The 18232-nt window shown below is 42.7% G+C and overlaps 1 protein-coding gene across 1 annotated transcript in view; it reads left to right on the top strand.

The window, feature by feature from the left end:
• The window catches only part of HIBCH (3-hydroxyisobutyryl-CoA hydrolase), a 951762-nt gene that overhangs the window by 112255 nt on the left and 821275 nt on the right, over positions 1-18232 (top strand). Inside the window, exon 4 of the mRNA XM_085648807.1 lies at positions 2724-2808. Coding sequence (XP_085504933.1) covers positions 2724-2808 — 85 coding nt within the window. The remainder of the gene's footprint in view (positions 1-2723; positions 2809-18232) is intronic.

The raw sequence follows: 18232 nt of genomic DNA, 5'->3' as shown, positions 1-18232 counted from the left end.
TATCAAAGCTTATTGTACTCAATTTTTATTACACTGTTAGTGTAATAAAAACAATTGTCAGAAAATAAAGAGAATGGAGCCCCAGCTGCCCCTGTCTTCCTGGCACTGAATTTGGCAGTGCTAGGGGTAGCAAAGGGCAAGCCAGGAGTCGCAGCTGCGACCCCTAAATGATGTCCATGATGATATTACTGGAGAGTATATCCACTTTCTGAGGCTATTCTACAAGGCCTCCGTGGAGGGATGGGCACCTGATAGGCTGGGGGCAGGCAGAGTGAGAGGAGAGTTGGAAGCTCTGAACGGGCATTACAGCTTGGGGCTATTGTATGTATACTGCCTGGAGCCAGAAATGATTCAGGGACGCTAAATAAAGGAGGAATATCCATATTCGCCTCTAGGCATTTTAAAACTGATACAGAGCTGGTCCCCCGCCTCAGCTCCCCCCCCCCCCCCCCCCCCCCTAGCGCCTTGAGACCCTCACAGGTGAGTAGCGCTCTCTACAATTCCCCTGATTGATTGATTGATTGAAAATTGAAGGAAAAAGTGTAGAATATGTGTAGTAGATTTATGCCTTAACGAACGGAGCACAGGGAGAATAGGTGGTAAATATTCGCCTTGTAAGGTCGAAAGGGATGGTTCGCCTCACTGGACATATCAAGATGTCCAGTGCCTCACACTGCTCTGGAATGCATAGAACTTCTGTAATACTTCTGTAATACTTTCCAATCTGATGCTTCGTGAAGTCCTTAGAGATGAGCTGCAAGTGACAAATGTAAGTCTTATTACCTTGTCCAACAATGCAGCAGACTCTCAGAGTTTGGTTGTATTCAGTTAGAACTACACACATTTGGGACTTAAGTGAAAACCTATTGAAGTACCCACTGATTGATTGGAGGTCTGAGTTTATTGAGAAGACCAAGACAGTAGGTGCAGTAAGCACCCCAGGTCTCTCCCTTACCCATAGTCTGCACACCCCAAGAGTTTGCCTAGCCTCCAAGGTATAGCTCTGAGCCTCACCAAATCTTTTCAAGCATTCTTGCCAAAGGACCCCTCCCCCTCAAGATGGCTCAGTCTCTCGTAGCCTTGCTACCACAATCTTGGCTTACTGCACCCGCAGGCTTCATTGCTCACAAATTTGTTAAAGGTCGGCAAACCACATCTAAGTGACATCTTTATTTAGGTAAATGGTTTATTCCATATTCTTTCCTAATTAAGCTCCATACCTCCTTATTTCTAGGACCGGGTATCCGGGTATCCTGGTTCAAAGTGCACATCCCAAGCCATCCCTGTCTCTCCTTTTGTGTCAGTTCTGAAGATTTTGATTTAAATTATCTGCTCTTAGAGTTCAATCAGGTAGATTGAAAGATCTGGTACAGACACTTTAGAAACGAATACATTTCTTTTTTTTTTTTAATAAACAGTTTTTATTGAGGAAGGAAATAGAAAATACAAAATGCAATGCAAGCAATAGTAGGGTCTACAGCATTTACCAAGCAGATTTCGAAGAGTCCAGTTCACTCTTCCCCCCCCGAGGAAACAAAGCAAGAATTGTCCAGCACAGCCACCATGCGGTCATTACATGATAGATAAGATGGGTGAATCTGGACGAATAAAGTTCTGGATTAACCTTTTTCTACCAGTCTCTTGTGAGATCTCTGCTTTCAGTGTAAGCCCTGATGTTTTAAGTTGTGTAAGAGACATTTAATTTAGACCAGTTCCCAAACATTTTATAACCACAACCGAGTTTTTAGAACGACACACTTTCACGACCCACCTAGCTTTAATGGACAGGAGGCAGGTGATTTTTGGGGAGTGTAACTAAAGCATCATGTGGTAGCCCATTGCCACTTACAGACAGCACATTTTCTATTGAAATGACCATTAAATTTACACAGACATTAGGTTTTGCTCATAAACTTATATTGCAGGCAAATGATAATGTGGGGAAATCGGGTTTCAGTGAATATTCTTCATTTGTGCATGACCAAGTAAAATATCTTGATTTGTATTGATTCTGTAAAAATCTTCGTTCTACCACACTTCAGAATTACAAAAAAAATGTGCTTCATTTTTGCTTTCCTAACTGCTGAATGTGTACAGTTCCTTTACAGGTATTTTACATTTTGTTGTTGTGTTAAATAAAAAAAAGATGCTCTAAAACCTTTCTTTTCACAGTTCCTGTACCCCAGCAAGATTGTCACATAATTCACTTTACTGTTCTTTCTCTGACTGCAAAGTAAGAAGTATTTTTTAACACCAATCCCCATGTTAAAAAAACACTTAGGCAGCAATTTATCAGGAGATATAGCCTGACGTTTGACCTCTGTCTTTGAAACGCAGCAAATATGACAAGATAAATGCATAATTTAAAGGCATCTTAATTTACTGCTTGGACTTTTATGCCTCATCAAACATCATCATGTGACCCACCTAAGGGTCGTGACCCATAGTTTGGGAAACCCTGATTTAGACCCTTTTAGATTTTTATAACTAGTGCTGATTTGAATTATGACCCAGTCTAATGTTTTCGTTTTAATTGAATGTTAAGAACTATGGTGCTCATCCTAAGAAAAATAAGGCTCAATGGATATAAATCCTTCGAACAAAATAACTCTCCCTGTTGGGTCAGACCATTTTATGAAATATTTTCAAAGGCAAGTTGTTTCTTAAGATTTCAGATTTCAATTCCCACACACTATGATACAAACTATCTTTTTTTCTGCTAGGCATGGGAAGAAAACTCTGAGACATATCTTATAATTATAAAGGGGAATGGTGGAAAAGCATTTTGTGCTGGTGGAGATATCAGAGGTAAGATTTATTGAATGCCTTGATTTCTCCTAATACACAAACATATTTAACTAAACACATCAGAAACGTTGATCAAAGTCATGGCTAAGTCATTCATTCAAAGAAAGCTGTGTTCTGTAATAACTTTTGTAGCTCATGATAGTCACCCTAAGGGTTTCCGGGTATCGGTTATGAGGAATGCAGTCGATCCATATAACAAGTATATTCAATTACAGTTTAAAAAGAAACGTTTTTAAAGTTTTTGGTAATGCTAAATGATTCGTAATCTTTAAAGGCAGCAGGTTCCTTTATTTGATAGGGACTACAAAAAACAGTTAACCATCTGTTCTCAATCTTTTAAAACATGAGACTTTAGCTAAAGCAACTGTTCCAAATCGAAGAGATTGTGTTGAAAGATAGAGAATAACTTTTTCTTGGGCCCTTGTTGGTAGAACGCCTGATGAAACCTGCAGGGACTTTTAAAAACAATACCTTTGCAGACTCAAAACCAATAGAGGTCAGCTAGAACTGGAGCCATACACTACCTCCTATTTGGTCCTTGCAGGGAACAAGCTGCCAGGTTTTGCAATAGCTGCAGTTTGTGACTTTCCCGTTGGGGAACACTTTGGTCCACAATGTTGTAGTAATCCATCAACGAAAGTATGATGGCGTGAATAATCTCTTTCCTGAAGCATATTGGTAAAAACTGCAATTTTTATTTTGGGATAAAGTGTTTAAAGGAGGTAGATGCCAATTTATTATTCTGGGGTCTCTGGAGTAAAGAATTGTCAATTATATTTTACAGAACTAACTGGGACAGGCGTAGTTGCCAGTTATGTAGGGCACCAGGTTATATCCCATTCTGAGGTCATATCATCGAAGATGTGTTAAGCTTAAGCAAATATGTTCTCATCCAAGAGGCCACTCCAATAACAGAGCTCTTAAACTTAGATTTAGTTTCTTCTTAAGTGTCATCCCGTCTAATTACCAACTTGGTGAGTATTGTTAGTGTAAGTCATACATGTGAGCCTGAAAGATCCAAGAACTCAGTGTAGTGGAGAAACATATAATTTAAACCGACTCGGGCTTAATGAGGACCTCTTCAGTATCCCTTAATTCAATGGTGTCAAATCTGACTAAATGAATGATAATTTGACTGCTTGATTTCTACCTTTTAATAAATGATTGAATCCAGTCGAATGCTGATTCTCAAGTTTCGCTCTCTTACAGTCTTATACTTAAGATATGATGAGAGATCGTATCAAAGGCAGCTAAGAAATCTAACAGAATTAAGGCTACTCTGCCACACTCCTCTATCATCCTGCAGATATTATTAACACAAAAACTGAAGCTGATTCTGTGCTGTGCATAGATCCAAAGCCAATTGTGACAGGTCAAGAACTGCTTTGCTTGTCACAAAAGTAGTAATTTGCCCATTGATATGTTTCTCTAAACATTTCTTGCTACAGGCAGTTCAGCGATAGGATGATATTTGCTCAGTGAATGAGGATAGTTGTTTTTTTCCCCAGCAAAGTAATAACAATTGACCGCTTGTAAATAGATGGAACTGAGATTGAGACAATAGAGGCATTAAAACAAGGGCTAGGATATGACTTAAATAGTCCAGACCTGGAAACCTCCTGCGGATCAAGCTTCCAATGGAGACCCTGACCTAATCACTGGTAAAGAGGATGTTGTAAGATATGAGGTCAATAATTGAAAATGTATTATCATTTGATCAGAGAAGTTATCTGCCATGCTGATATTCAGAGTGGAAAAAATTAGATCTAAAAGTATTGAGATTAGGGAAATTGCTTTCCTTTGTTGTCCGGTTTAGTGAGAGGATTAACTGTTTTTAAACCGCCTTGGAGAAATTGGAAGTCTCTTGAATAACATTTCTAAAGAAATTAATGCACATCTCGATAATCATTTTTCTATATGTCCTTAGTTTTACAAATATGTTTCTTTATGTTCCAGTTTATAGTTTCTCCTCTAGATTTGGTCTGATGCGTTAAAAACCTGTTTGTTTTTGACTAGCTCGACAGGGAGCAGAAGGTCTTGTACGCCTGGAAAACTAGTTTAACCGGTCCTAGCAGATATATTGTTTTAGGAATCTATGATTCATACTCTGCATACATCTGTTCGAAATCATTTAGATAACATGGTCATGAGGCAAGATGGCGTCTGAGTGAGCATCTCACCCGCAGCACTCCACTGGTCTCATCCCCCGAAATAACCAAGAAAACTGCAGAATGCCCTTGTACAGCGCATCGGCAGATGAAATACCTTCGTATTGTAATCTTTAGTGGGAGCAGATACGATCAATGTGGTATACACGAGGAATGCAACCAACTTGCGCCGCCGCCAGCTCCTGCACCTATGCTGCCTGATCCGGCATCACTGACGTCTTCTGGCCTGCGGCTCGATCTCGATGAGCAGCTGTCAAGAATACTCTTGGCGATCCCCGGGGCAATGTTGGGTCAGAAGGGAAAACCTTTGTCACCCTCTGTGCAACACGGCTGGCCCGGGAGTGTGTTTTCTACTTTCTGGCTACTGTGGCAGAGCGGCTCACGGAGGAAACAATGTTTCAAGCGAGGACTCTACACAAATCAAGTAAAGATGACAGGGCAGGAAGACAACCAGAGGTAAATATACACAATCTTCTCTGCCCACAGCGATCGTAATTAACCAACTAACCACAATGACTGTGGAGGATCGGGGAAAGCGGTTTGACATGCATGGGGGAAGGCAGAAAAGAATGAGAAAGACGATAACACTGAGAAGCCTGAAACAACTAAGAAAGCTCTGCCCAAAAATAAAAATACTATAATTGATGATAATGGCGGGGATACTAGGGGTAAGGAGTTGGAGGCTGTTCAATGTAATGGAGATAGCTGGTATAGGCAATTCTGGAGTGCCTTTCTCTAGACGAACAAATTGTTCTTCTGTAATCTACTATATATTTGACAAATCGTTTGGTGCATAGTACTATTGTGGCCACTCAATTCAGTGATCACAGGGTCAGACTGATTTGCATATGGCCATGTCTGAACTGGGGAGGCGGAGTGAGCTAAAGAATGCTGATAGATTAAACCCAGATCAGCTGACTGGGGGTGAGTGCTTGCAATGTTCAACACTCCGTCCATCATCCCCTTTGGTTTTGCTTTGTTCGCCCTAAGTTGGCAGGGTATGCCCAGACGTGGGGTCCCTTGCTCAGTTTGCCACTGGATTCAAGCTAGCCTGGCTGATGACGGCTGATTAGCCAGAAACTGGTCCCAGGATGCTTGTTTCTGGTCCAGGGAAGACATGACTTGGCAGTTTGGGCTGGACTGTTCCCATGAGGCGTAGGGGTAAAACTGATTTGCATATGGCCATGTCTGAACTGGGGTGGCGGAGTGAGCTAAAGAATGAGGATGGATTAAACCCAGATCAGTTGACTGGGTGTGAGTGCTTGAAATGTTCAACACTCCGTCCATCATCCCCTTTGGTTGTGCTTTGTTCGCCCTAAGTTGGCTGGGTATGCCCAGACATGGGTCCCTTGCTCACTTTGCCACTGGATTCAAGCTAGCCTGGCTGATAACGGCTGATTAGCCAGAAACCGGTCCCAGGATGCTTGTTTCCGGTCCAGGGAAGACATGGCTTGGCAGTTCGGGCTGGACTGTTCCCATGAGGCACAGGGTCAGACTGATTTGCATATGGCCATGTCTGAACTGGGGTGGTGGAGTGAGCTAAAGAATGATGATGGATTAAACCCAGATCAGTTGACTGCGGGTGAGTGCTTGCAAAGTTCAACACTCCGTCCATCATCCCCTTTGGTTTTGCATAATCCTGTTGTAACATCACTCGACATCCCCGCTAGAAAGATCCCTAAACTAGCAACTGGTCTTAGTGAGATACGACCATCTACGGATAATTTATGAGTGTGTTGTAAATTGACTGATTCTGTGCAATTTCTAAAGAAGGTAATATCTGAGAACATTTAATTAATAATGGGGTGTCTAGAAGAGTCCGAAGAACAGGGAACAGTAGTTAGTGCTTTTGTAGGCCTATGTGAGGAGATGGGAAAATCCATTAGTAAGCCCCATAGACCCGTGGCACAGTGTCCACGGTGGTTTGACCACAAATGCTCTCTAGCTAACTGTTTATTATATAGAGCTTTGGCTAAGAACCCTAGAGAACACAAAGAGGTGATCACATTGTGAAAGGAGTATAAATCAGTATCCACACAGAGGCGGAATGCAGTTAACAACCAGCAGGGACCAGTATGCGTTCCTTGGATCAGACATCTTCTACCATTTGGTGCCATATATAGAGTGAGGTATGGGTTGAACATTTCACTTAGATATACTTAGATCCTGATCCGAATTTGCTCATGTGGCCAGGTTGCTTCTTCTTCTAACATTTTAAGGTTCTCCCCTCATGAAGTTGTTTTAGCTATTCAACAGAGTGCAGGTGGTAAATCTCCTGGCCCCGATGGGAGTTATGATTGATTTAATAAAATCAAATTTAGACATAGAGGCCCCTTTGCTAACTAATATTTTCAACAGCTTAGGTCACTCCACTAGACCAAGTTCTTGGTTGATGTTTACTAGTTTTCCTATTTTCAAAAAAGGTGGCCACTCAAAGCCCTATTGCTATTGCCCTATCTCATTCATTGATATAACGGCACACATTTTTGGATGGGTCTTTCAAGCGTGGACGATGGATAATAATATTCTGCACCCAAGCCAATATAGCTTTCGGGCTGGAATCGGCAATGTAGTTCCTTCATTTGAATCTGGTGATTAGCAAGTATACAATGGCAAAGCAGTCATCATTATACTTAGGTTTCATGGACTTGGCCATGGGTTTTGACTGCTTAATTCGCAACAGGCTCTTGCATCTCCTGAGCAAGATGGGACTTGATATGACGCTTATAAATATACTGGCCTCACTTCACACAAATACCACAGCACGGGTATGGTACCGTCAGAGAGGTGAAGTGACAGATGCTTTTCAAATTAAGCGTGGAGTGCGCCAAGGGTGCGCACTTGCCCCTTCACTATTCATTTTATCCATAAACAATCTTAAAAGCCATGTGGCAGCTAGCACCCTGGACATACCAATGATAAGTGATTCTCCACTCCTAGCCCTTTTGTACGCAGATGAAGCGATCCTGATGGCCTGCACTTCTAAGGCTCTGCGTTCGGTAGTTCATACCTTTGTGAATTGTATGGCCAAAGTGTATCTAGCAACACATTTTGCAAAGTCATTTATATCCAAGATTGTAGTCGGCTCAAACACCCTATTAAGCACCAAATCCTTTTCCTATTTTGGTGTTGCCTTTAGTGTGACGGGCTCCTGGGCACCGAAAGTCCTGCATTGTAGGGCTAAGCTATCTAAGTCAAACGGATCACTTCTTAGCCTTTCCCGTCCTACCAGTGTTTGGTCTTCGGCCCCAGTGCTACAAATTTACACCGGAACAATGTGCCCCGGCGGCTTCTTACGGGGCCAGTGTTTGGGGAATCGCTGACTGCACGCCCATACAGAGGGAGGAAAACATCTTCTGTAGGAGAATTCTGGCTGCCCCAGCATCATCCTCACATTTTATTTGTCACAGTGAGCTGAAGAAGCATCTCTAACAAGGGCAATAAGTTATGACCATTTGGCGTGTGACAAAGGATTGTCAATCCCTTGGTTAGCGTATGTGAAAGACAAATTCGAAGAGGCTGGTCTCTCTCATGCCTTTTCTGACCAAGCTTCAAGTCCTGTGATTGATAAAAAACAGGTGGCCGCAGCATTACTAGCCTACTTACACAAAAGGCGGGTCAGTGAGGAATCCAAAAAAACAACTATTGCTAATTATCTAATGATAAATATGGGGGTGAACTCTTACAGCTATTTGTGGAAACCAAGAAGGAATTGGGAGTGGTCGCTTTTGTTTCAATTCAGAGCTGATACTGTTCAATACCTACTGTGTTTTCCCATAGCGTATCAGTCAAATCTAGATACAAGCCCTTGCCTGTGTAATAATGGCGCTAATCAATCAATGGTTCATATGCTTTTCTTCTGTAAGTTATATGAATTATATACTAAAAGTGTGGTCCCTTTTCTGAGAATAAGGAACACTATTTCTCAGCTTATCACTTTGTCAGCGACTCTCTGATGAAGAGACTTGTACTGCTGTAAGCCGATTTATTCATGCTGCTACACATTCACGAAGCACTATGCATTTCATTCAAATTGGCTCAGGTTTTTATTGTATGTTTTTTTTCACTTTTTAATGATTATTGCTGCTAATTGATTCCTCTAGGCTGCTGTATGATCACGAGGCACAATGCACCTTGTTTAAATGGCGTTTTGGATTTTACTGTATGGTTTTTAACCTTTTTCCAGCTGTCAGTCGGTGGATGCGCCTCACTATTTCGTTTGTATTTCATACTGTGCATGTATGTTACACTTTTATGGTTGTACTATCAACCGAATAAAAATAGTTATTTGTTCGATTCAATACATCGGGAGCAGATCCTCCTACAGCGGGAATCGCCGACAACTCTGGGAAGGGAAAGAAGAAGCAGACTGCAAAAACAGGCATTCTTCATTCTCTTAAAGTATATGAAGTCGGGTATTTTCCTTTTTAGGACGCGTGAAGGGATGTGTGTAAGAAACACCTCCGGGCTCTTTTGACCATTACATACCTATCATTAGATATGCAGTGTAAACTTGCGAGAACCTGGAACCCCCCCCCCCCCACCCCCCCCCTCCCCCCCCTTGACTGAAAGCAGGGAAAAATCCCCTGACTTTGACCAACAGAAAACGAAGGATGCCTTGTCGCATTAGGACATAGTGTGTCATACCCGGGGTGTTGGTGAAGGGATTATACAAACCAGTATACTGAATGCCATAATAACTACAGCCCCTTTTTACCCATTTCCCTGAGGTTACTGGTGGCGACACCCTTCTGAAAGACCTGCAGAAAAGAAGAGAAAATCTGCATCAATAAAGACGCCCCCTAGCATCTACCTAGGTTTACACGCAGTATCATCGACATATGATAATTCAGCGCTGTGATAAAAATGAAATAGCAAGATTAGCAAATCAACACAGCCTCTGCGGCCATATATCTTCCCATCCCTCTGACATGGCAAAATAGCCTGTCTGGCACTGGGGCTTGCTTTACTTTTGAATACCATGTCATATATGTAATCCCACCCTCGATTATAAGGATATTCCAAGTAACTGAGGAGTTCTGTGACCATATAGAGGAAACAGGTTGAAGGCCGAGTTACTTTATTTCCTATAATACATGGTTACACCATTATCCTGCCCACATACCACTTAAATCTTTAGTGTGGTGCTCTTTCACATGAAGGAGATCGGATGTTTGTAAACGTGAAGAGTAAAATTAGAATAACTGGTGCAACATTAGGCACAGCAAAAAAGCAGTTAGTTACTTGTTGCAAGAAGATATCAGAATCAGTTTAATACAAGTCAGATTTTAAAAACGTTGTTGCTCAGAATGTGTAGAGACTTGCAGAGAGATTCTTTCTTATATAGTATAACTTCCACAACCATAGATTTCAGATATCATCAGTGATCGCTGTGCACAACAGTGGTGCTAGTTAAACTTATTTCAGTTCCGTATAACTGGCGAATGTCAAGTGTTTTTTTTGTTTTTTAAACAGTAGTACTTTTCCAGTAAATTTCTAAGGTTTTTTTAACATAAGGTAAAATCTTGCTATGTTTTGCACATATAACTCCACTTTAACCTCCGATTTCTTTTAGAGAGAAAAAATATGTACATATGTATATAATGTAGTAATCTTCAGGTTATAAGGTCCAAGGTACTCTCTCCCTGAAGAATAATGCCCCTTCTTTTTTGTTTGTTTAGCAGTACAAATCTAACTCGAGGTTTGGACCTTTCATGCCTCCGTTATGAACAATTGTGGAAATTGGTTGGATGTATCCTTATATTTAGTTACAGATAGTTTCTGAATTCATCCTATGAATGTGATGCGTTAGAATAAAATCAAGTACTAATTCATTTGTTTTAAATCTTCTTTTATGCTCCATCTGAGCTTTTCATCATGTTCATACCATATTTTTCATGAATTGGTGATTTGTGGGTGATTTAAGAGCAGCCGGCACATGTTTTGCCCCTTATTGACCCATTGACCTGGGGCACCTTTTTCACATCTGTCTTTCCAGAAATCAATTACTAATCATGTCTCAGTAACATGCGAACGCACCAGATCGATTCAATCGCTTTTTCACGAATACACCTCATCCTTTGATATCACTGTTGATATATCCTTACCATTGACATCCTGGCAGTATGATGATGGAAACATCACCTCTAATGTGATTTAATGTCTTCCTTCACCCTGCACCTGGTGGTGGCTATACTTGATTTTAAGTGAACTTTAGGACTGATGATGATAATCCTATCTTTGCAGCCATGAGAAAGCCCCAGGCCGATGGGCTAGTAGGGGGCAAAACACGTGTCGGCTGCTCGTAAATCACCAAAAAATCACCAATTGGTGAAAAATATGTTACAAACATGATGAAAAGCTCAGGTAGAGAATAAAATAAGAAATAGAATACATTCAAGTACTAATTCATTTGTTATAACGTATCATATTCGCAGGCAATATATAATAATTGTGTCTGTGTTTTCTATCTAGCAACCAATGTAGTAATACATATAAGTAGGGATTCACACTGTATTCACAACATTTTAAAAAGAAGCCGTTATTGATGTTTATATATCTTGTCTCCACATTAGTTTATCATTTGATTGTGTTTTTTGAGTATTTATAAAATGCACTCGGAAATAATACTTTTATTGTAGCAAGACCATCTGTTACAAGATGTGAAGCTTATTTCTGAAACATCTTGGGGGAAAAACTGAGATCTTATTTTCAGGTCTGTAGACCGTGACCAGCATTGAGACTCAAGGGGTAGCTGAACTTAAGTGTTGAAGGCTTTAGTGGTCTGCGAAATACTGTCGCTTAAGATCAATTTGCAATAGGAATTTAACTTACAGGTTGTTCATTCGTGTTTCTAAGGCCTGCAAGTCTCGCCAGGAGATGAGATTAAAATGTATTCTTTTGCAAGGGACCATTGTCATAGTAGTTTAAAAAAAAAAAAATCGAAAGAAAGACTTAAGATGGAACACTCACTTTGTCATTTCCCATTCATATTTTTAAAAAAACAGTCACAAAGGTAACTCGTACCCTATCCGCACTAGAGGATAAAAACACTCTAGCGAATAGATCACATGGCTGGATGGTCTTACACACTTATAATAAATTAACACCTCAGCCCTACCTGAAAGTGGGCTTAAAAACTATTATTAAGGAAACATTCCTCAGACTAAGACTGGGGGCAGGACCCTTCAACCAATTCTCGCCTCCCTGGGGGAGAAAGGATGAAAACGACCAATGCCGGCTATGTAGTAGCGGTACAGAAGATGCAATCCATATTATATGCATTTGCAAAAAGTTAAAAGATATCCGGAGTACCCTACTAAAACCCGCCTTCAAACAATATGGTGTCAGATCATGTAGACAAGCATTAATGTTGTGCTTTAACCCCGACCGGGTACAGTTAAACTGTAGGTTAATTAAATTCCTTGACATTACCCCAAAGAGACTAAAAAAAAAAAAACCCGGATTGAGTCGCTGAAAGACTAAGTTCTATATGAAATTTAAATCAAAACACCTTCAGCTACAGTTATAATAACAACAACAGCTAACTTTTGCAAAATTGTTAAAAACCTTATTGATTGTGACAAATAAGTTTTAATTGTACATAGTGATTTTATCATGGAATGAGTGGAATTTTATTCTTGTATATGCAAAGGTTTTAATTAATCATGCATAATAATAAATAAACCAAACCACTCACTTTGCCATTTCCCATTCATATTCGGGTGAGCAAACCAAGATGCCTTGTCTGTGTTTACTCACCCCATCACCTAGAGGTTTCACAGCGCACCAATAATAGGAGTATAATCCGCGTCTTAGATGTTTTATGCATTTGGATGTGAAGCACATGTTACCAGACAGCACTCCATTCTACGAAGTTGCAGTTTCTCTTTGCTGTCTCCTGCCTGTGGCCCTTGTACTGCACCTTCCAAAGTGCTGCACTGAATGGCTAAATGTAAAGGTTTAACATCGGTCCATTTACTGCTGGTCTAATTCTTAAAGTGCCATGGGGCCTCTACTCCCAGCACAATACATAGAAGCTTGTGGGACACCAAGCATAACAGACATGCCGCATTCCCTGTGATGGGGAGCAGAGCACAAGCACCTCCCGCACTCTAGTCCGAGCATGTAGGCCTCCTCAGCATCTCAATCCCATCAGGTGTAGTCCCTCAGGGGGTGGTGAGCAAGGTGCAAGCATGCTCTCACCCACATAAAAAATGCAGGACAGCCAGGACACGAAGCCATGCAAGCATAGCCCACCATGAAGTGTGGAGCAGAGTGCAAGCATGCCCCATCCCTTTGCTCATACTCCAAGGGCAGCAGGTATGGCTCCACTGTGGTGGATAGCAGAGTGCAACCATGCCACACCCTCATCCAGTTAGAGAAATTACCAAAGGGGTGAGAGTTGTTTATTCCCTGTGGAGCCTGGCACACACAGGTTGGGAAGCATTCAACATGGTGAAGGGAAGCAGAGCTACAGCATTCCCACAACCTCAGTGCAACACATCAAAGGGTGCTGGGACACCAAGGCAGACAGACATGTCTTCATGGTTGGGGGCCGGGGGAAGCAGAGGCAAGCATGCCCTCAGCTCCCGCACAATACACTGAGGCCTTCCAGGCCCCCAAGCCAGGGAGGCATACTACCCATTCTCTTGAGAAATTGTATGCCTTCCGTGATTCTAGCTATGTCCAGTAGGGCTTCCTTAAGGATGGCAAGCAGGACGCAGGCATGGTCCCTTCCATATCAAAACATGCTGGCCTGCTGGGGATCAAAGCTTTGCAGGTATATACCCCTCTTTTACTCTCAGCGCCCCTCTCCGTAAGTGAGGAGCTGTGCTAGCACCCGCAGACCAAGGCACACGCTGTGGCCCCCTACAGCAGTCAGAAGAGAAGGGAGCAACAGAAACTTCTCAACCTTCCCGCAACCTTGCAGGAGCCACCTCCTGCCGTAGGCGCTGGTAGTGGGTGACTGTAACACGCAATAGGGGCAACCCAGTATTCCCTCAGGTGATCGGTACATAATGCAAACAACACAAACACTCCTGAAGGAATTGTTTTAGGAAATCTTTCAAACATACATGAGTTGATTGGTCACATAGATCCAAAATCAAAAACCAAGCAGGAGACCAGTGAGATTTCTGCAGGAAAGGGGGAAAATATAAGGCTTTCTGTTGTGCGATACTTTCTTGTGTATTCAGATGGTCAAAGGGTACATACAATTAAAGCATCAAGACGCTGCTTTTTTACAAACCTATGCTTATTATTTTTTCACCAAAAAAAAGGGGTACCCTTTTTTAATTGACAACTAGGGGCTGGGATAACCAGTCAAACACAACAAACCCTCAATTGGGCACTCTAAATTGAAATTGTACATTGATACATCACAAGAATAGCTTAAACGATCCTGATAATGACAGAAAAAAGAGAAAAGAGGTTTTCAGAGTATATAAAAAATCAAACCATTTTTCAATTTATTATATAATTCATTATAATTCAAGCCAGCCTACCCCTGACTAGAACCCACCCACTAAACCTTGTATACAAAGACAAGTTATAGAAGATTAAATAGAACAAACCCCTATCTTGAACCCTGTCCATCAACCCTTCTAAACGGAATTTTTTTGTATAGACAAACAGTTCATAAATATTTTCCACATATTAAAAAGGAGAGAAACAACATTGGGCAAAATATAAAAAAGCACCATCCTCCAACTGCATGAGACGGGCCAAAAGGTTATCTATCGTGCTCCTTAACCCCTTCGCTGCTAGACCTTTTCACCCCCTGTGCTAAGCCTTTTTTTGGCTATTTCGGGTAGTGCACGCTAAGGCCCCTGTAACCTTTTGACTACATAAGGTATCCACGCCAAATTTGCGTCCTTTTCTTCCAACATCATGGGGATTGTAAAGGTACCCAGGGTTTGTGAATTCCCCTGGAGGGTTCCCAGAAATTAGCCAAAATACAGCAAAAAAATGTTTTGGGGGGGGGGAAAGGGCTGCAAATGAAAGCGTCTGGGTTTTTCCCTGCAAATGGTATCAAAAAAGGGTTTTTGGGGTTCAAATCACAATTTTCCCAACTTTTAGGAAATTACAGACTTTTGTCAGAAAACCAACATTTTTTACACAGTTTTGGCATTTTTCTGGGACATAGCCTATTCTGGCTATTTTTTGTGCTTTCAACTTCCTTCCAGTTAATGGTAGAAATGGGTATGAAACCAATAATGGATCCTGGAAAGCTATACATTTTAGAAAAGTAGACAAAATTATGAATTCAGCAAGGGGTCATTTGTGTAGATCCATCAAGGTTTCTTTATAGAAAATAACAGTTAAATATAGGAATAATTGGAAAATTAGTTGAAAATAACAGCCTATTGTGTCAACGTTTTCACCTGTAACTTCTTCTAATTATGACAGCTCTTTGAAAGCAATATACAGTTACATCCGCTGGACCTTACTGGTTGTGGGGATATATAGGACTTGTAGGTTCACCAAGAACCCGACGAACCCAGAGTAAAAAACTGAGCAGCAATTTGCAATGGCTTTTTATTATGTACCGGGTATATAGCAATTATTGTGGGAAAATGTATACATGGAAGAATCGGTATGAAAGACACCTATGTATTTCTGAAATGGGAACAAAATATAGAGTTTAGAAACAGTAGATATTTGCACATTTCCAAAATTGGGAATACTCATACTAGCATGAGAATTTTTTTTTTTGTTTTTTTTTTTTGGTAAAACCCTTTATTGACATTTCAACAAAAGACAAGTATGGGCCTACAACCCCCGGGGCCGGCCGCTAAGCAGTCAGAGTAACAGAAGCAAATTTTAATCACAGGCAGCACCTCGGGGAGCAGATTCTCCATGCTAGCATACTCTTGGCCACTGAACAGCCCAAATAGGGACCAGGATACAAAAGGTTTTCATTTTATAATAAGGGATAGAAGGATCAGGTGCCAAACAATTTCCCAGCAGCAAAAAATGGCAGGCAGAATAGTAAACGCCAACAATAAACCGCAATCTATCCAGGCAATGGCGCTAAAACAGGAGGTTCAGGATGTGGAGGAATATCACGGCCATTTGCGCCTGCAGTCCCCTGCCCTAAGACCCAGAAATCACCACGGAAATTGAGGCACACATAAAAAACAGTGATTGGCAGCAAAGGAGACCTACCGTGCTGACCCCAGAAAAGAAGACAAAGAAGAATAAGAGAAGAAAAAGGAGGCCATAGAAACAAAGGAAAAAACTAAAGAATCCCCTCCCCCAACCCCCCACCCTGCACCTGTGCAGATGAGTACGGCCCCCCCCCCCCAGCAGTGTGGCTGTCGCCCCGGAACCAGACCCGAAATATAGAAGAAACAGAGAAAATGGAGTAAGAAAGGAAACCCCACCAGACGGGGGAGTAAAGAGAGTATTAATAAACTGGAGGAGGGCCTTCAAAACATGCCCCCGGCTTCTCCCTCCCGCACAATATGTTCCTCCCCAAAGCAAACAGTAAACAAACACAAAATCGACCATGTCAAAGAAAAAAAATGGGGAGCATTATGCACCTATTACAATATTAGTTATGTCGTGAGAGCACGCAACCCCTGTGCCCGCCCGCCTGTTAGATGACAACCTCTGAAGGATCAGCCTTATCCTTGGCCACTCTTTGCGAATCCACCCATGCATACCCATCGACCCAGTGCCATGTCCAATGTTACAAGGATGAGGAGCGTCCAAAAAAGACCAGGAAGCGACACACACATGTAGGGTGGACGTCTCTGAACACCAACACAGTCAACATTATGGAGGACCATCTTTCCCAGTACTGCCCCAGGATCTGTAATGCACACAAGGTCCAGGAAGGCGGAATCAGCCAGAGCAGGCGACTGTTGCTGGAATATTGCCTGGGTCGCCGGAGGTTGCGCGTGGGACAAAGCCACCACCCCCCGCTCAAATCCAAAACCTCCGGAACAGACCGGACCCACAGCCAGCCAATCACACGTTGGCACATTGTCCGAAGTTTCCAGCTTTCCCCTATTCACAGGGGCGGCCACGACACTGTCCTCCTGTGTAAAGTGTGACAAGTCCCTGTGTGCCTGGGGACAGGCAGATCGCACCTGTTCCGACGCTAAAGCAACACTATCAAGCTTTCTCCCCAATACCGAGGCGCCGTGAACCAGGGTGGAATGAAGGGCACCGAGAGCTTCGAGAAGGTCACCGTACCCCAGCCCAGCTCCCGGCGCCCGCACCGCTACGCTCCCAATCTTGCTGAGACCCAGTGTACAGGATGATAGACTCCATCCTCGCAAGATGGCCGCCGGGTAGGTTCATCCCAGATTGGGACCAGGACTCAGGCACAGGCGCATCGAGTTCCATGTCACTGGAAACAGGGTTCCGGGGGCAGACAAAAATATATATCCAGTGTGTGACCACAGGTGACAGTCATCCCCACCACGGACCAGCGCCCGCGAAAATCCGGGAGCAGTCCGCGGAAATCGGGACGCGTTACGGGCAGCGTCCGGGCAGCTCACCGGCGAAGGCTCAGGCAATTACCGGAGAATCCTGGAATTGCCACCCCGGGCATGGACTCGTTCCGCTACGCTCAGTGGTAGGAATGACCACAGCGAAATTCAGGCCAATATTCGCACCGCTCCGGTACTCCGACTCCACCCAGTCACCAATGGCCGCTGTTGTTGAACTGCCGCCCGGCCACGTTGTCCACCCGAGGTCCCGGTTCCAGGGTTGCACAGGCCGCAAACTTCAAATGGAGATTTCTCCGGCGGTACCGCCGCCAGAAACTTCAAAATCACACGATCGGTTGCCGCTCTCAGCCACCAACACGGGCATATAGCGCAGGCTAAGGATATCATGCAGGATATCTGTGCGGGATGTGGAGGTTCACAGAGCCGGGAGCCTACGCTGCCGTCCCGATCGCCATCTTGGCTCCTCCCCAGCATGAGAATTATTGGTAATTTTTTTAAATGACTTCTTTTTTACACAATGTCTTTCATTTGGAAGGCAGAAATGTATCGAAAGTCAATAGGTAATAACAGTTGCTTTACAAATCTGAATTACCCTAAGTCTCCCGATAAAAACAGTACCTCACTTGTGTGGGTAGGCATAGTGTCCACGACAGGAAATGGCTCAAAACCCAACGTGATCACACCACATTTTCACAATGAAAAATGACCCTTTTTTTGCAAAGTGCCTAGCTGTAGTTTTTGAACCCTAACTCTTCCGGCACCTAGGGACACCTAGCAAACCTATACATTTTT

The sequence above is a fragment of the Triturus cristatus genome, chromosome 3_2 (genome assembly GCF_964204655.1).
Source record: "Triturus cristatus chromosome 3_2, aTriCri1.1, whole genome shotgun sequence".
In the NCBI taxonomy this organism is placed as follows: Eukaryota; Metazoa; Chordata; class Amphibia; order Caudata; family Salamandridae; genus Triturus; species Triturus cristatus.
This window is presented reverse-complemented; position numbering and strand designations above follow the sequence as displayed.